Source organism: Meriones unguiculatus, chromosome 4 (assembly GCF_030254825.1).
Source record: "Meriones unguiculatus strain TT.TT164.6M chromosome 4, Bangor_MerUng_6.1, whole genome shotgun sequence".
NCBI lineage: Eukaryota > Metazoa > Chordata > Mammalia > Rodentia > Muridae > Meriones > Meriones unguiculatus.
The window spans coordinates 113,977,152-113,997,097 of record NC_083352.1 but is presented as its reverse complement, the minus strand read 5'-3'; the positions used below and the strand labels follow the sequence as shown (position 1 = coordinate 113,997,097).

Below are 19,946 nucleotides of genomic sequence, written 5' to 3'. Positions count from 1 at the left end.
TCCTCTCCCCTGAGCACCAGACTCCAGCTCCACTCACTGCCCCAAACACAACTTCCTTCCATCCTTGTTCTCCTAGTCTTTTGTCAGCTTGCCACAGACTAGGTCATCTGGGAGGCAGGGACCTCGATTGGGAGGAAGCCTCTATCAAACTGGCCTCTGGGGAATTTTCTTGATGATTGTGAGGGGGGCTCAGCCCCCTGTGAGTGGCAGGTGGTCCTGGGTGGAATGAAAAAGGCTGAGCAAGCCAGTAGGCAGTGCTTCTCCATGACTCCTGAATCCAGGCTCCTGCCATGATTTAATACAGGTATAGACTCTCAGCCGTGAGATCGAATGGGCCCTTTCCTCTCCAAGCTGCTTTTGGTCATGTTGTGTTTTATCACAACAATAGAAAGCAAACTTCCGATCCTAAAATTTCTATCAGCACATAAACATGCAGTTATCATAATCTTTACAAAGAAACATTCATTTTTCGAAAAAAATATATCAGGTGGTGGAGGTACACGCCTTTAATCCCAGCACTTATGAGGCAGAGGCAGGCAGATCTCTGAGTTTGAGGCCAGCCTGCTCTACAGAGCTAGTTCCAGGACAGCCGGGGCTGCATAGAAAAATGTTTCAAAAAAAACAAAACAAAACTTATATTTATTGTGTATATGGAGAGGGGGAGCTTGACAGATTCTGATGCACGTGCCAGAGTGTGGGGGGACAAGAGGACAGTGTGCAGGAGCTGGTCCTCTTCCTCTACCAAGTGATTTTACGCGACACTGCCCAGGAAAGCCGAAACTGGACGCCATCACTAGGGAAGGAGACTGACCAGCCAGGCTGCAGATCCTGACTGCTCAGCTGGCCGCAGGCTGTGCAGGGAGGTCTGGGGCTGCAGCTGTCATCACTCACTGGGGCAGGATTTTCGTGATGCAGCTGCTTCTGGACCACCTCTGCTCCTGAACGCACCACCACCACCCCCAGTCCTGTTAGTAATCTCAACAAACTCACTGGCTTGCTCAGCTGGTGAATTTTCACTTTGGTCTCACTTAGGTCTTCTTCCTAGGTCGAGTGGGTGTGTGCGTTGCATTTTTCCCCAGTAAAAGTCCACACAACAGACATCTACTGTGATTTTAATCTGGTACACGTGGGGGTAACTTTTAGGTACCAACAGATAAAGTCCTCCCAGCCTGTAATCCCTCCGAATGAGACCTCACGGAGGTAGGCTGTTACAGATGTCAGTCGACATGAGGTCATGCTTCAGGAAGGTGGGACCCCGATCAGACGTGTCCTGATAAAACGGAAATGCAGACAGACATGCGCAGTGAGAACAGACGCGGAGCCGGTCTCCGGCAGGCAGAAGGGAGGGTACTTGCGGCACCGGGGCTGTCCACTGTCCCAGGTCTGTGAGATGAGATCCGCTCTTCGGGTCAGTGAGGCAGTTGCTTCCAGCAGCTGTACAGAGCTCACAGACCCTAAACATCGCTGATCCCTTCAGCTGCTTTCAAAAGATTTTTTTTTTTTTTTACATTTAATTAGTTTTGATTTTTTATGTCTCAGAGTTAAAAAAAAACTTTACAAACTACACTGTTATGGTATGTGTGCATGGCTGCACCTCAGTCCATGTGTGGTCTGAGGACACTGTTGTGGAGTCGCATCTCTCCGTCCACCATCACATGTCTCCTGGGTTGCCGGCTTGCAGAACCACCACCTCTACCAGCTGAGCCCTCACTGGACCTTCGCGTTTTAGTCTGCCGTCTTAGGATTTTTCTGTGTTCAGGGCTCACTGACATTCCATTTGCAGGCTTACTTTTTTTTTTTTTTTTCCAATCAGGCTTAGAAAAAAAACACGTTCCCCCAGCATACAGCACTCCCTTCTATCCTCGGAGTCTAAGCAATAAAGGCAAACAATTCAGGAATCACAGGATTGTGATTCGCTGCATGGCAAGCAGAAGGCACAACTAGACAGCTAGGGTACAGATCATCAGAGAACAAAACTACCTACACAAGACAGCCCCACAATTTCCTTTACAAGGAGCTGTGAGTCTCAGAAGACCAGGCAAAGAAAAGTAAGTATAAGGGACACATTTTGACAAACTTGGTAAGAATTCCATCAGTGAGTTTTTTAAACACTTTAGATTTTATGTATTTACTTATTCCGTGTGTGTGTGTGTGTGTGTGTGTGTACACGCCATATCACACTTGATCACACTCAGGCTGTCAGGCTCATCAACAAGCACCATTTGCTTGCTGGTCCTTGTCAGGGCCTCTATCGGTAATTTTAAAAACAATGGTAAAAGTCTATCTGCAACAGCAACCAAATCTTTTAATTATTAAAAATTTCAGAAAAATATCACTATTGATGTGCACATGTATTCACGTTTTCAATTTATATTCATGTACATGGAACCCATGTGCACTCACAAATACGTGTTTACCTTACTGAGAGATGTAAAATCCTAACTGAAGAAACAGATCATCTTGGGATTTCTGCCGGGTCTCAAAGGGCGGCTTTCCTGACCCAAGGTCCCAACATCTCAAGCAGAGGCCGCACGCAGGTCAGGAGGTCAGCGTGAGACTCTCATCGCCAGGACTGAGTTGGATGATACAACTTGCTTCAGCCACTCCAATTTGCCAGCTTAATCAAGGCATGCAAGGCCCATGGCCAGTTACCCAGTGGCTTTTTTTTGTTAATGAATTAAACTCACTTCATTGTCCTAGGAAATGCACAGCACAATCAGAGCAGGGCTGCATTTGTGGAAAATTCCACTTGTGGCTGGCTACCAGCACTGGACATCAGCCCCCTACGAACTACAGACATTCTGGCTATGCACTCATTCACACTACGTGATTCTATTCGGCACCACGGAGACCTTTCCTAAGAGGCTGATAGGTAAATTCTAAATAATACCCCTATGGACACGTTTATTAGAAAAATCAAGGTATTTTTTGAGAATACTGACATAATTAAACCACTAACAGAGGCATTTAAAAGCACTAACAGCAGAGACACTGTTTTGATTGAAACACTCCCCAAATCCTCTTTGCTATTCAAATCTGCCTGTTACACTGTTGTCATGGTAACTGCAATTGCTGTTTCCTTGGCTCCAGACACTTACAAGCTACCTTACGCCTTTCACTGGATTAGAAAAACGCAGTGACTCAGCTTTGGCAAGTGCTTGCTCGTGTGTGGGAGTCACTACAGGTGGGCAAGGGCACAATGGTTTGTCCGCCTCCCCGCTGCAGACAACGGGGACGGGAGACGAGCAGGTAGTAGGGTCTGAGCTGCTAAGACCGTAAACTCGTGAACAGAAACCACTCAGTTATCACAGGGACAACCGGCAACGGGTGATCCGGGATCAAGACTCGCACACACGATGCAAATTAACTGTGGAGGTGACCAAGAAGGGAGGAGTGTTGGCTTCAAGGTTTGAAAGGGAGGCAGGCACACCTGGTGTAATGTTTGAAATGCTCAATGTTTTCACAGTTCACACTCAAAGTACGATGTTCGTGAAAGGAACTGTATGTCACCCCCAAGAGCTCTCTGGTGTTAAGAGATGTTTCACTTTGGCAAACAAAACAAAACAAAACAAAAAACAATATAGTCCCTGTGTGTGCTGACATGGTCTCACTCCTTATGTATAACTCAGGAATGGAGCATTACGTAAATGATCTGTTGCCTGGCTGGAATTTACTTCTTATGAGTTTTCTGATGTAAAAGGAAGTTTGATTTGTGGCGAAATGTTTTCTTACACATACTACATTCGTAGGGTTTCTCCCCTGTGTGTATTTTCTGGTGTTCGGTCAGAGTCCAGAGCCGACGGTAGCTCTTCCCACATTCGTTACATGCGTACGGTTTCTCCCCGGTGTGAATTCTCTTATGCACTGTGAATGCTGACTTATGGCGGAAAGATTTCCCACATTCTTTGCATTTGTGCGGTTTTTCCCCAGTGTGAGTTCGCTGATGTTCAGTGAAGGAGACCTTTTGGCAGAAGGTTTTCCCACACTCTTTACACTCATAGGGCCTCTCTCCTGAGTGCGTCTTCTGATGGTGCCTGAGCGCGGACTTCCGGCAGTAGGTCCGCCCACATTCATTACATTCGTAAGGCCTCTCCCATATGGTTCTCTTGTGTGCAAAGCGGCGTGAGTTTTTGTGGCCCGTGCGCTTGTGCTCACTGGCCTCACAAGGCTTCTCCTTTGTGTCTGCTCTTTTCTGCTCACTGCAGTTTGACTTCCCAGTGGCTGTGCGGCCCCACTTACTGACCACACCGTGCTTCTCTCCTGTGTGAGTTCTCTGATGTATCGTGAGTGTTGACTTAAGGTAGAAAAGCTTCCCACATTCGCTACACTCGAAAGACTTCTTTCCTCTGTGAATTACCTGATGTGCAACCAGGGCCGACTTGGTGCACAGAAATTTCCCACACTGGCGGCATTTATAGGGTTTCTCTCCGGTGTGGCTTCTCAGATGCACGTTGAGGGCAGACTGACAAAAGAAAGTCTTTTCACACTCGTTGCACTCATAGGGTTTTTCCCCAGTGTGAATTCTCTGATGTGCTGTCAGGGCTGACAGACAGAAGAAGGTCTTCCCACACTCCTTACATTCATTTGGCTTCTCTCCCCTGTGAGTTCTTTGGTGCACAATGAGGTACGATTTCTTGCCAAAGGCATTCCCGCACTCCTTGCATTTATAAGGCTTCTCCCCTGTGTGTGACCTGAAATGCTCAGCCAGGGCCGACTTCCGAAAGAAGGTCTTTCCACACTCCTTACACTCATACGACTTCTCCCCTCCGTGGATTCTCTGATGCACAAGGAGGGCAGATTTGTCAATGAAGGCTTTCCCACACTCTTTGCATTTGTAAGGTCTCTCTCCAGTGTGAATTCGCTGGTGTCGAGTGAGGCTTGCCTTTATACGAAAAGTTTTCCTACAGTAATTACAAGCGTAGGGCCTCTCTCCCGTATGGATTCTCTGATGAACAATGAGGGTGGACCTCTTAGAAAAGGTTTTCCTACACTCAGCACATTCATTTCGCTTTCTTTCGGGGCGTTCCTCCGGTCCTGCAGAATTGGCTGACTCCTCGGGCGGTTTCTCACCTTTATTCTGTTCCGAGGGCTGGTTATTCTGGTGTTGAGGGGGATCTTCGCCTTGACTACTGACATCCCTGACTTCACTACGCTTGTTTGGTTTTGCCCCTGAGTGACTTCTGTCAGGCTTCCTGCGGGGCGCTGGCTTCCCATTCCCATCTTGCTCAGCAGTTACCTTTGCAGTTGCTTGGTTTTGCTTTGCAACAGTCTCTTCTGAATTAGTCTTCAAGTCATTTCCACCTGGATCATATTTATGGAGCATTTTTTCTGAAGAGACATTATTCGTGTCGAGAGCAACTGTTTTCGCACACAGATTGGCTTCTTCTGGCATCGTTTTGTTACTGAAGACTGAAAACCGCTTCAAATGTTTGTCTTGTCTTTCCTTGTCCTTCTCTAAGGCATCACCGTCTTCTGGAAGGAAGGAACAGAACGAACATTAGTATGTGAGTTCTGTGAACCTTTGAAACAACAATCTGCACAAAGGCCTTATGGGGGACCAAGGCTTCAGTGCTGGCTTTCCAGTCCTGAAGAGATTCAAGTGTAAATATATCTTACTTTAGGAATTCATAGAGAAAATACATAAACAATAACACAAAGGATGAGAGGGAGGAAGAGGAGGGAGGGAAATGCAAATTCACCTACACCAGCTTACTAAACTGGGTCAAAGAAAGAAGAAACTGGCAAAGAACACAAGAGCCTGGGACACTGACACAGTCCAATATGGGACAGTCCCCGGCATCTCCTGGGAATACAGCTGCCTGGGTGAAATGGATAAGGATTTGGTCTGAACCTAAGAGAAGAGCAGCACAGCGACGGGGCCAGGTAAAGCAGCCTTCAGAAAGTCAGTGTGCAGAAGACATCAGGAGGACGGGGCGAACTGGACGTTTTGTTCAATGACTTGAGAACTCTGAGTTTATGCAAATACAATGGAGAATGGAAAGCACAGTGGGAGGGGAGTGGGCATGGATGGTCAGGAAACAAGCAAGGCACCTGGGTGGGGACCTGGGTGGGCCTGGAAGGAAAGAACGAAGGAACCAGTGTGCGGTGAAGGGGCTTGGCTTCTCTGGACAGAGCACACAAAGTCAAACATTTTTATATGCTGCCAATAAATGAACAGACTTCTTTGGGAAGAACAGTTTAGTATCTACAGCAAGAGAGCTAGTTTCCTCAGTGACTGTGATCATGAACCAGCCTGGACTCGAATTCTTTGGTTTTTACCTGCTCGGTCATCACACTTACCTGCATGGTTCTGACATGGCGATCTTTCCACTATCCAAGGCTCCTCTCCTTTCTCCAATTTTAAGATCACATCTGGTTTGCTAATACGAAACCCTGTTAATGAAAAATAGTACAGAACTTGAACCGAGCTCTGAGAACGTCAAGGACTGAAGGACGGGGAAACTGAGCAGTGCAGAGGCTCACCAATAGCTCAATGGGACTGGCGCAAGCTAGTGAAGAGCAGTGCACACGCATGCGCGTGTGTGCAAACTGTCACCATCTTTCTCCCTTGTGACAGAGGGAGAGAGAACTCACTTCCAATATCTGCCCATGTTCTCCTGACATGGAAGAAAGGCCAGCTCGGGGGTGTGGCGTGGGGACTGCACTCACCCACTGAGACAAGGTTACGGTAGTTCTCCAGCATCACATCCCTGTACAGGATGCGCTGCGCAGGGCCCAGATGCTGCCACTCCTCACGCGTGAAGACCACAGTCAAGTCCTTGAAGGAAAGTGATCTCTGAAAGAACATGTTTCATGGGAGATCAGTACACCTGAGCAGCAGGGTGTTTGTGGGAATATCAGGTATAACGAGGGTACTGCCAGTGGGCAGTGTTTGCTATAGAGGGATACTTCACGGGGGGGTGAAAGAACAGAAACTGCCCACTCTCTGTGAGTGAGCTTTTTAAACGTAGAGTTTAGAGTGTATCCTGAAATTCCAGGATTATTGACTCATGTGCAATGTGGTTCTTGCTCTCGAGGAGTGCCTTTATGACAGGTGACACTGCAGGACCTGCATTTTGGGTAGGAACATACATGCTAGGCAAAGGGTGACCACAAAAGGTCCTATTATGTGCCATCAGATTCTGTGAGGTGATCATTTCAGTCCTGACGTAAGCATGTAGAAATACACTTAGGTGATCTACAAGGAAAGAAACCTGCAGAGCGGGCAGAGCACAAAAGCACTTTACCCGAAAATCAGCCATATAGTTTTTTTGTTACTGCAACAGAGCAGTAAAACACTCTCTTAATGTACAAATGGCCCATGGTTTACTTGAAAATCATAGTGTAATTCTAGGTCAGGCTATGCGTTAATACCAATAACCATGTGAACACCAGTAATAATTGTTTTTCCCATGCTTCTGGCCAGGATATGAACATGACGAGAAGTCCAGGGGCTGCTGGGGTGCTTCTTGTCTAGAGACCACTCAGATCCACAGAGGTGTCTGTAAAGAGCACCACACCTGGCCGGACAAGTCATTCAACAGAGTGTGGTCACAGGACGAAGGCATTACAGATAAGGAGTCAGAACGTGCTCTATAGAGTAACTGGCCACTTGAAAGTCACGAGGACAAAGGACAGCCCAGACTGCAAGAGGCCATGGAGACATGGCAAATGGCATGCTGGACCCCCGAGCTGAAGGCGGCATACACTGCACTGCACTGTTGTCACCGTGACAGAACGGGGTTGGCTTTTCCTCCTGGTTCTCACCACGGCACTCTGGTCCTGACAGGCCACGGGAAGCCAGGGAAGTGTGAATGAGACCTGTCTATGACTTCTGCACTTCCATTTGTCTGAATCCGCCTCAAAGTGCAGCAGTAACAGGTGAGCATTCCCCAGCTCTGCAGAAGCCCGTGTGCTCCCTGCGTGCCAGCCTGCCACACGCACCCCCTCAGGTGCAGCTATTATAGGTCACACATCTGCACACGTGCCTCGTAGCACCGTTCCTTCAGGACCGAATACCTGTCTCCTAGAAGCATTTCACTACCCATATTAAATATTCTCTGAGTCACTCCCTCCCAAGTAAGCTTCCTGGTAATACACAGTACTTTATAATTATAACCCAGGCAAGATGAGGACTACATAAGCTCTTGATAACTAGAGAGAATGACGGCACAAAATGTTAGGAGGAAAAGGCCAGTGAGAGTCGGATGAGGACAGTTGACTTAAGACAGAGTCAGCCGCCTGCAACAGCACACAGGCCACAGCAGAGGACAGAGCATACTCCCCTTGGAAGAGACTGAATGGTGCTCAGAAGAATGACAAAACCCCATATTCTGGTAACTCAGGTCACCTCTGTTAGCACCCTGTGCCCTCTGAGAAGAAAGCAAAGGGAAACCAAAAAGAGAAGAGGAACCTCACTGTGAGGGGCACAGGGGCAGAGAGGGCACGCAGAGGGGAGGCCCCGGGCTGTGCTTTGGAGGGCTGACAGCCTCCCATGGAGGGAAGCCCACATGTGCAGACCATGCAGAAATGGAGACAGCTGCCCAGTGTCTGGCTGTGGTCTCAAGTCACGTAAAGAATTAACAATTATTTAAAAAGCAGGGAGCTGGTTTAAAGTAAAACCCGATGCATAACTAGAGCACAATACCATCCTTCTGCAGTAGGGCTCAACAGGGCTGGCACCTGCTTCCTGGGGCACAAATGTCTCGGAATCCAGAGTGATGTTACTGACTTCTGGCAGAGGGATGTAGGTCAAGGGATGGTATAGCCTATAGTGTATGGGACAGCCTTACAGAAAAGATGAGCCCCAGTCTTATATACTATGTCCTGGTAACACCGATGGTAAAATCTGTTAATACTGATCTGAGCCTTGCCTAGGTGTCAACCCCAGAAAGATGCTATTCTGCAAGCTCCATGAGGGCAGAGGTGCCAGCTTTTGCCAAGCTGCAGGTGCAGTGTTCGGTACAAAACGCTATGATTGATACACAGCTGTTAAATGAAAGGTCTGGAGTGGCGGGAATTAAAGAAAAGTAGAGAAAGGCCAGAAAGGAACTGGCCTTGTTAAGTCAGAGCAAGGATGCTGAACTTCTATCCTGTATTCGCGCAGACCTGCTTGGGCAGCTGCGGCCCCAAGACATTTACAGATGGGTATTGCTAGCAAGACAAGTAAGTGTGAACAAAACACTTGAGAGAGATGTGGGTGGAGCTTTGAAAACTCTAGTATGACAATCCCAAAGGCAGGAACTGGGGGCGGGGAGTAGGGCTAGAAGGTGGGTACAAACTGATAGTTGCAAGGTTTGACAACTGCCTGTGACTGGAAACAAGGAATAGGAGGACTTAAAACAGGCCTCGTTTTCTTTTTCTCCCCATCCCCCTCTTGGAAACAGTTTTACACTGTAGCCCAGACTGGCCTCAACTCATAGCAATTCTCCTGCATTAGCCTCCTCAATGATGGGCTTCTCTGCCTCGCCATCACACGTAGCTCTGGGCCTCATTTTCTTTCTAGCTTGTGTAACTGGAAAGATTAGCAACACTGGCAGGGAACAATGAGGAAGAAGCACACTGAACAGACAGGGGCGGGGGCCTCATTTCTGTTCTGCACAGGAGGCCTCCAAGTGCTTTCTGAAGAGCCCCTGCAGAGAACCGCAAGAATCACCCTGAGACTCTTCAGAGGCACGAAGACTTCAGAGGTCAAAGGGTTCAACTAAGAATTCTAGATGACACAAAGGCTAGCGGAGAGAATAATAGGAGAAGCACACAATGCTGGTGGAAGAAGGCGGGAGCAGCTGACACACGGAGGAAATGATTAGGGAGTTAGAGAGAGAGTTGAGTGACAGCTAGAAAGAGCCAGAAGTGCACTTAGGAAGGAACGGCCACATTGTCGAGGGCAACAAAGAGTTTGGTGGAGCATGGAGTGGAACCACCTATTTGGTTTGAAAATAAGTGAATGGTCACTAATTTTGGCCACAACAGGGGTGGTGCACAGGGCGTGAGTCGACATTAGACAAGTGAGTGAAATAGTTTTACCACAGAATCTAAAATCAAGCTGTGCCCTGTGATGTCTGTTTTAAAGGCAGAGCTGAGACACTCAGGAGGCTGGAGGAGCATCATCAGTTTGAGGCTCTACAGTAACACAACACACACAGACACACATGCACACACACACATGCTCTCTCCAAAAAAAAAAAAAAAGGCACTAAAGATAAAAAGAAATAGTAACAGGCATCGTTTGAGGCACATGCAACCCATTTATTCTAGGTTTTATTACTGCACCACGGAGCGCGATCAGAAGGCTGTCTACACCTCTGAAAACAGAGTAGACATCTATAACTCCTAGGCCTTGCCAGATTGTTAGTCACAGGAAATCCACAGCTGTTCCTGGTAAAGGTGATTTGCATCATCTGCTCATGTTCTCTAAGAACACGTTTATAAATAAGTGACAGAAAACCATGGTTAACAGCCTACTTCGTGTCATTTGGGTCTTTTGTCACACAACCTGAATAATCCTACAGGGGTGCATCATTTCAGGTTATTTATTTACTCACGAGACAGGGTTCTCGTGGAGCCCTGGCTGTCTTGGAACCCACTCTGTAGACCAGGCTGTCCTCGAACTCAAGAGATCCACCTGCCTCCACCTCCCAAGTGCTGCGCCACCTGGCAGTAATTTGTTTATTGACGTTTACTTTTCTGATTGATCTGATTCCCTTATTGTTCCTGATGCTGAGTTTTATATAGTTCTACTCTTTTATCTGAATGTCATACGCTGCAAATCTATGACGATCCACTGCCAAAGGTGGGAAGTGAATCCCTCAGTGACTTACCTGGGTACTGTCCATTTTCAGGTACTCTCAAGAAAGGGCCAGGAATGGTGATCGAAGGCTGGGTGACGAAGAAAGAGGAATGGCATCAGCAGACTGGCTGGCAGCTCTTACAGACGCAACATGGAAAGGAGCCTCTGACCAGTATCATACAGGAAGCAACTGCTTGAGGGAATGCCCACAGTAGCTTTGAATGAACCAATCAGAGCTTTTCCTACTGTGTGAATGGAAACAAAGGTGGTTTACTGTCTTACTTCTGCCTCCCTAAAAAACAAACAAGCAACCCTTCGGAGTTCATACCAGATTAGGTCAATAAACTTTAGCATATATAAAGCCTGGAACAGCAGGCCAGCAGAAAGGCGACTCTGAGATCTTATCTATCTATCTATCTATCTATTATTTATTTATGTGTATGTATTTTTTATATCAATTACTTGTTTTCCTACTAATGCATTCAGCAGATGAAATGAGAAAACCCAGACAGGAGTCAGGATGTTAAGATGATTGTCAATCACTCTACTCCTCTACCCCTCACAAGAGGCCTCTGCTTAAAGGTAGCAGAAGACAAAGGCCTGACCTGGGAATCTACAGGCCAGAAATCAATTCTTGGCTCTGTCACCAGCAAACTACCCAAATGGTTAAAACAGCTGCCTTCCTCATCTGAAAAGTTTAAATATCTCAAAAACCTTCTCTGTCGGTACACTGTGTCATTCTTCTCTATTAAAGAAATCAGCAAACCCCAGGATGATGACGGTCGAGGTTTGAGCAACTCTAGTGGAACAGAATGGAGACGCTAAGGAGAGACATGCATTTGTTCGAAGTGATGGAGAAACCTTTTCCTCAGCCATGGCTGGCATCCCTTCCCTCCAAACGACAGACCCTCCAATGAAGCGTCACCCTGCCCATTCTGGACCTCAATCGCAGCTCAACCCTTACGCGGCCCCTAAGTTTACCGGTCTATAGGTATCCGCAGGACTGCTGGGGGTCCGATTTTTGCACGCACACACTTCTGTCCTTCCCAGGCTGCCCGCCCCGAGGCCCGAAGCCCCGTGACGCCCGGTGACCTCCCCCGGCCACTGGAAATCGCGAGCATCCGAGGCCCCAAGAAGGCCCCGGTCCTTCTTACCCTGTCCCGAGGTCGCCACCCGGAACTCCTCTGGTTCGGGGGTATGCGGGGGAACCTCGCTTCTCTTACAGTTCCCAGAAGGCCCCGGAGAATCGTGGCGCCAGGAGACCGCGGGAGCCTCGCCTAGAAAAGCCCCGCTAACCGGATGCGCGTCTGTGGAGGCTGGGAGACGGCGCATGCGCAGAGGCGCGGCGCGGCCCTTCCCACGGTTCTCCAAAGGGTGCTGCAGTCTGTCCGGAACTGCATTTCCCACAAGGAGCTGCGGCCTCCGCCCAGCAGATTTCCCCTGGGGCGCTCTAGGGTTTTAATCGCCAGGCTATACACCAGGAATACAAAAGAAATGTGAGAAAGGAAAATTACAGATCTGGAAAGAAATTCCAACAGTGTATTAAGAAAACAATCATAAGCAAAGAGTTCTCTCAGAATGAAAATAGTAACGGTGAGCTTCCCAAAATTACAGAAGAAACACCTAACAAAGACAAACCAGACCGCCTCTAAAGACCTTAAAACAATAGTCACATTGCTTGTCCCCAGCTGTCCGAGTTTATCAGCAGGTAAATACTCTTCTGCCAATTTTACAGAAGGGGAAATCATTAATCATAATTAATGACAAAATATTTTACCAGCATACTTTCTTTTTTCAAATTGTATTTTATATGTATGGGTATATTGTTGTCCTTCCTGCTCTGATGGAAAAGTATCCTGGGCCTTGGAAGCCCAGGAACCACACAGCTTTGAGGGGGAGAAGGCATCCCAATGGGAGGATATCGTGAGATGTGGGAACCCAGGACACACACCACTCTGAGGTGGGACAGTGTCCCAAGGGAAGGGCATCCTGAGGCATGAGAGCCCAGGAACCACACAGCTCTGGGAGGAAGCCTCCTCAGCAGAGGTCTTGCAGTTCCCAAGGGAGGGTGTCCCCAGCTGAGCTCAGGACCTCAGGAGCCTCAGCCCCACTCCACATTTTTGCTTCTTCTCTTCATTGCTTCTTGGCTTCTTCCAATGAGAGGGTCACCCCAGGCAGCCAATCTCATAAAATAAAATTATTGGGAGTGTCCAGGGTGTGAAGGGACAAATCCCAGGTTACCTGACCCTGCTCCCAGGAGAGGAACTGAACAAAGGGCAGGGCTTCCGCCGTGTATCTTAGGGGGAGGAGCTTTTCAGGGTAGAGATCCCCAGAGTGAGGGTTGGTGGATTTCAAGGATTGGTGGGTTTTCCTGTTCAGGATTGGTGGACTTTGTGTGTGTGTGTGTGTGTGTGTGTGCGTGTGTGCACGCACGTGCGCGCGCCCAGAGATTGGTTGGGTTTCCTGCTCAGGGGTTCTTCACCCCCTTTTTCCTTCACCAGACCCTTGGGTTAGGATGGGAAGACCTTCCTGACTGCAGGAGGCTTTGGCTGAGGCACCGTTGTTGTGGAGCCACTTTTGGAGGCTGAAGAGGAGATCCTGCCACCGTGGACAGCTCCTGGGGTGACATCCCACTATGGCAGCAGGCTGAGGTGAGAAAAAAGGTGCAGACACCTTGGACAGCTCCCGTGTTGGTAACTCAGGGCTGCAGGCTCAGGAGATGTCACTGTCTTGACAGGTGCCTCCATTTTGACAGCTCCTGTGGTGGCTGTGCAGGCTGGGGCTGGAAGGAGGGGAAGCCGCTTTGGCAGTTCTTATAGTGTACCACTTTGACAGCTCAGGGACTGCATATATTGCCGGCATGTATGTCTGTCCACTATTTGCGTGCTGTGCCTGGTGCCTGAGGAGGCCAGGAGAAGGTATCATGTAAGTGTTGGGAACCAAACTCTGTTCCTCTGGAAGAGCAGCCAGTGCCCTAAACCACTGAGCCATCTCTCCAGACCCTTAACAATATATTTTAACAAAACCAATCATATACAATGTGAGTAATATAGAAACTAGCCCTTCATCCACAAGGACAAATTTTATATATATATGTGTGTGTGTGTGTGTGTGTGTGTGTGTGTGTGTGTGTGTTAAAAGAGGAAAACCATGTAATATGTCTCACTCACTGGAAGGCCTGGGGGTTTCTGACACAGTTATCTGTTATCGTTTAATACCAAAACAAAACAAAACAACAACAAAACCCACTGAGGTGTAGAGGCTGAGAGATGGCTCCCAGCGAGCCAGACTTCCAGTGATTTAATGCTTGCCTATTGTCTCCTGCTTCAAATGTGACCGCGTTGTGATTTTAAATAAAGGGGGCAACAGAGGGCGGGTTTCAAGAAACAAACCCGTGATTTCACGGCAGTCAGGGTTGTTTGCAGTGTTTCTAGAGCTTGGGCATGAGTTTAGTTACCCAGCTACCAGAGATCGAGTGGAAATTGGAAGAAGCAGAGGGGCAATGTGGAGAAGCAGACAAACCTTTCCCAGCCTGCCTCACCTTCCAGGCAGCCTTGTCAAGGCTTCAGACCCGAGGAGTGAGCCATTGCGTGCAGCCAAGTCCTTGGGAGGCCTCAGCTGCATATAGATTCACATGAAGCCACAAGGTCCATACCAGTAAATATGTAGCTTTAGCAAAATAACCAGTTTCATAATTTTAAGTCACCAATTTTTTTTGTGGGGGGGCTAGTCTGTTGTGGAGCAATAAATGCATGCTGGGTCTGCAAGAAGGTTCCATGGATAAAGGCGCTTGCCAACAAGCCTGATGACCTGAGTTGGTCCCAGCGACCCCCGGGATGGAGGGAGAGAACCAACGTCTGCAAGTTCGTCCTCGGAGCTCCACACGAGTGCTGTGGCATTCTCAGAGGGGCATGTGTGCCCACACACATGCCAAGTGAAAAGAAAGTGGAAATGTCTTTGGGGAAAGATGGATTTCAAAAGCAAATGTATGAGGAAAAATGTGGTTGGTTCTATATATGCTAAATGTAAAAAATGGGCTCAACTTATTGATAGAGCTTCTAGAAGTCATTTACAATTGGTGTGTTAATTATTTTTTAATAAATGGAGTAAGGAGTGAACAAGAAAATGAATATAAAAGATTTGGAAAGGAATTAGAAATTGGCCACATGTGGTGGTTTGAATAGGTATGGCCCCCATAGTCTCATGTGGTTGAATGCTCAGCCCTTAGGGAGTGGCACTGTTAGGAGGTGTGGCCTTGTTGGAGGAAGTGTGTCACTGTGGAGACTGGCTTTGAGGTCTCCTATGCTCAACCTTTGGTCAGACAGACACGGTCTTTTTGTTTGTTTGTTTCAAGGCAGGGCTTCTCTGTGTAGCCTTGGCTGTCCTGGACTCACTTTGTAGACCAGGCTGGTCTCGAACTCACAGAAATCTGCCTGTCTCTGCCTCCCGAGTGCTGGGATCACAGGCATGTGCCACCATATCCCAGTGTGTGACACAGTCTTATTCTGCTTACTTCGGATCAAGACGCAGGTCTCCAGCACCAGGTCTGACTGAATGGTGCCATGTGTCGTGCGATGATAATGAAGTAACCTCTGAACTGTAAGCCAGCCCCAGTTAAATGTTTTCCCTTTATAAGAGATACCCTGGTCATGTTGTCACTTCATAGCAATAAAACCCTAACTAAGACACCTAGATATGTATTCGGATGTGTGTGTGTGTGTGTGTGTGTGTGTGTGTGTGTGTATGAAGTAGTGGTCAACCACACTATAGATCAAAGAAGTGAAAAAATGTTTTTTAATTACATACATTTTTGGCAGGCAGGCTTGGTAAATATTAAAAAAGCAATTCGGTCATGAGGTTGAAAAACTGTTGCTCATCAGGCTGAGTAGGGTTGTCATTCCCGTCACATTTTTAAGACACATTCTGCACCCAAATTGGAGTTCATATGCCCTTTATTCTCTTTTTGTTTGTTTGTTTTTGTTTTGTTTTGTTTTGTTTTTGAGACAGGGTTTCTCTGCCTTGGCTGTTCTGGATTCGCTTTGTAGACCAGGCTGCCCTTGAACTCACAGAGATCAGACAGCCTCTGCCTCCCTGAGTGCTGGGATTACAGGTGTGTGCCACCGAGCCCAGCTCATATGCCCTTTATTCTAAAGATTCAGGGGAATCTTAAAGAAATGACTGTACTTGTGTATAAAGATATATGTCAGCAACATTCCCAAAATGTTTTGTTTTGATTGTGAGGCAGCGTTTCACTATTTATCCCAGGCTCTGAACTTAGGATCTCCTGTCTCCACCTCCCAAGTGCTAGGACCTGAGCACAGGGATGGAGTGATGGATAGGTGCCACATCTGCCCCTCCAAACCCTCCGCAGGTGGTTCTGGAACACCCTTCACCCTTGGGAGACTTCCTGGAAGACTCAACTCCCTGTTGTCTACAGCAGTGTTTCTCATAACTTATTCACACCCCCTCCCTTCTCCTCCTCTCTTTAGATCTCCACTCCTGTATTGTCGAATCATCTTTCAAACCCCCTCACCCACTTTATTTCTAACACAGTGGTCCGCCATGATGCACTCTGTCCTGTTTGCTTCTTCATGCTTTACTTTCAACCATCCGATGACACAAGTCAGGGTTGCCTGGAAGGTTGCTGGCCTCGTCATCCCCACGTTCATTCTCTTAGAGTGAAGACCATAGAGTTGATATCAAGGCCCCAACACTGTGCTGCTAAATAGATGATGTGTGCATGACGGCAACTCCACCAATTACCACAAGGAAGCAGACTATTCATGGATCCTGGTGAGTTTTTAATACAGTGGGAGGTTTCTCAAAAGACTTGGGCCAGCAAGTTGGCTCCGAAAACAAAAGCGCTTGCAGCTCAAGCCTGAGGGCCTGAGTTCTGTTCTTAGGACTCAGAATGGAAGAAAAGAACTGACTCTACAAAGGCATTCTCTGGTGGCCACAGCCTGTGCATGTCACCTACACATATACATTGTATATACACACACACACACACACACAATAATAATAAGAAAGAAGCAAAATTCTTGGACTAGTGAAATAAGAGAGAAAAGAGAGGAGGAGGAAAGAGGAAAAGGAAGTGAAGAGAATGTTGAGACAGGAAGGGGAAAAGTAAGGAGGCTGAAAGGCAGATGCTGGGAGCTGCAGTTTTCCACAGTGACCACGAGATGGCAGAAGACTCCCCAGCCAAATTCCCTTGGCAGGCGCCCCCACGAACTTCAGAAGCTAGGAAGTGAGAAGTCTCAGTAGCTGAGGGTGCACAGAAGGCTTGGTGAGAGCAAGCGCTGGAGAAGGCTCTAGCTCTTCCTGATACTTAAAATAGTGTATCCTGTGAGTCAAGTATTTTTGTAGGCTCATGAAACTGGCTCCTTTTTCTGGTAACACTTTTCCAGTGGGAGACCACCCCAATCTTTACTCAAGGATGACGTATATTCACTGTCACAGGCTGTGCACTGCGCAGCACCAGAGGACACGCCGATTTCCATGGTGTGAGGAGAACCCACTGGACAGAGCCCAGCCTGTAAAGCTGTCAAGGTCATCCGCAGAATGATGGCCCATCGTTATCTCTAGCCAAGGTGCAGGCATGTGACCTAAACCAAGCAAACCGTGAATCTGAACTTGGACCCCAAATAGACTGGAGACTGACTCGTCCTGACACGGATGCCGTAAAGACTGTCCGTGATTGCAGCTACAGGGGTCTCCAGGGCTCTGCTGGCTCTGGGTCTTCCTAACTCCTACGAGTCAGTCTACATGTCAGACTCACCAAGATGGGAGCTAGGTCCCCGAGAGAGGGTCTGCATTAGGATGAAGGCAAGTCTTCAGTGGTCATATGCTAACTTAATTCATCCTATCAAAACCCGGGAGACCTGTTCTGTGCCCAGCCCTGCTCTGTTATACTTATTTATTTATTTCATGTATTTATTCATTCTATTTTAATTTGCTCTTTGAGAGTTTCATGGATATATACAAGGTATGTATGGATCCAATTAGTAAGTGCATGGCATGGGACCATCCTAGAGGACACAGCCCTCCAGGAGCCACACCCCTGAAGAAAAATTACCTCCCAACCCTAGTAGCCATGGGCTGTCAAGAGCTCCTCAGCCAGGAGTGAGGCCTCATGTGCCCCTCCCCAGTCCATGACTGGCTTATTTTGTGTAGGCAGCTGCAGCTGCTGTGAGTTCAGGAGTACAATGCACTTATTTACTGCGTGTGTGTGTGTGTGTGTATGTGTGTGTGTGTGTGTGTGTGCATGTATGTATGTGCGCGCATGCCCGTGCCATAATAATCATGTGGAGGTCAGAGGACAATGTCAGGGGAGTTGGTTCAATTCTTCCACCGTGTGGGAGCTGGGAACAGAGCTCAGGTTGTTCCATAGTATGGCCCCCGCTTCCCACAGATCTGTCTAGATGCAAAGTTCCCAAGGTAACCGGTGTGTGCTTTAAATTCAGATGCTGACGTTCTAGCTTCTCAAGTAATGGTCTCAAGAGGTGGTTCTTCAGGGGTTCCTGTGGTTAGGCCTCCATGAAGGGTTAGCAGCCAGCAGAAAGAGGGCCTCCTTCCCAGCTCGGTTGTCCTGTGAACTCACAGACTGGCAACTACAAGTCTGTTTGTCTAGTTTGAACTTATTCTCCTTTTTTTTTTTTTTTGTTTTTTGTTTTGTTTTCAGTACCACTGAAGGTATTTAATTTGGAGAAATTATATTAAATATAATAATCTGATTCTATACCTGAAAAGAAAATATCTAAACCCTGCCTTTCTTTCTTCTCTTTTCTTTTCTCTGTGTGTGCACAGTTTGTGTATGTAAGCGTGTGCATATGAACATGATCGTGTGTGCCTCTGGAAACATGGAGAGCATAGCAAGCATGTGGAGGTCAGGGGAGAGCCTCTGGCACCAGCCCTCACATTCCCTGTGATTGGGGCTGGCTCTCTGCTCTTCTGCTCTGTGTTCTGAGCTAACTGTAATTCTAGCACTTGGGAGGTGGAGGCAAGAGGATCAAGAAGTCCAAAGTAGGGCTGGAGAGATGGCTCAGAGGTTAAGAGCCCTGGCTGCTCTTTCAGAGGTCCTGAGTTCAATTCCTAGCAACCACACGGTGGCCCACAACCATCTATAATGAGATCTGGTGCCCTCTTTTGGTGTGCATGAAAACAGAGCACTCATGTATATAAATAAATAAATAAATCTTAAAAAAAAAAAAGGAAGTCAAAAGTCAAAAGTTACCCTTGCCTACATAGTGAGTTTGAGGGCATCCTGTGCTATATAAGATCCTGTTCCAAAACAAAACAAAATAAACAAAGAAAAAAGAAAAGAAATGCCATCTTAGTTACTTTCTATTGCTGTGATAAAGCACCCATGACCAAGGCAACCTATAGAAGAAAGAGTTCATTTGGGACTTAGAGTTCCAAAGGGTTAGGGTCCACGACCATCATGACAATGAGCACGACAGGCAGTCATGGTCCTGGAGTAGTAGCTGAGAGCTCACATCTCGAGAAACAACCACAAGGCAGGAAGAGATAACTGGGAATGAGGTGAGTCTCTTACTTCCTCAAAGCCCACTCCCAGGAATATACCTCCCCCAACAAGGCCACACCTCCTAACCCTTCCCAAGCAGTTCTGTCAAACTGGGAACCAAGTATTTAAATATATGATTCTGTGGGGACATTATGACTCAGACCACCATAGAGGGGAAGAATCCATTGTAACCACAACCACAGTGACGTGGTTTATGACCCGTGTGTTTGTGATGCCATGATGTTCTGAAAATAAATGTCAACCTCGTGTTTCACAACAGTTATACAGGCTTTGGGGCTAACACTCCTTACGTTTCCTGCTCTGCTTTCCTCAACCCTCCCTCTCCACAGAGCCAACACCTTCTTCAGTCTTAAAGAACAGTTGATTCTGTTTTACTGAATGGAGCGTTGCCTGATGCTCTATTCTTGAAAGTCAATCAAGGACTTACAGTTTGTTATTTTATTGTTGTAGTTGTTATTTTACTATGGGAAACTAAAGGCCACACATGGCTAACCAGAGGCCAGGCGTCTGTCCCTTCTCTGAAATTCAAAATTGAGCAGGGTGTCTTGTGTTTTTATTTGCTAAGCTTAACGAGTCTAGATGGGAAGGCTCCAAAGGAGCCGGAAACAGTCA

General features: G+C 47.4%; 1 protein-coding gene across 3 annotated transcripts; it reads right to left on the bottom strand.

Moving 5' to 3' along the window:
- Positions 1–620: 620 nt before the first annotated feature.
- Znf334 (zinc finger protein 334) lies at positions 621–12,107 on the bottom strand. Of its 3 annotated transcripts, none has more exons than XM_060382828.1 (5): positions 11,944–12,107; positions 10,821–11,034; positions 6,670–6,796; positions 6,301–6,393; positions 621–5,472 (listed from the first exon to the last, which is right to left on the bottom strand). In XM_060382828.1, exons 2-5 carry the CDS (start codon positions 10,833–10,835, stop codon positions 3,671–3,673), a joined length of 2,037 nt encoding a protein of 678 aa, XP_060238811.1. In that variant the 5' UTR covers positions 10,836–11,034; positions 11,944–12,107; the 3' UTR covers positions 621–3,670. The 3 variants fall into 3 exon arrangements, with proteins under 3 accessions (XP_060238811.1, XP_060238812.1, XP_021493860.1); XM_060382829.1 differs by having other exon boundaries at positions 10,821–10,979; XM_021638185.2 differs by having other exon boundaries at positions 10,821–10,878.
- Positions 12,108–19,946: the final 7,839 nt, after the last annotated feature.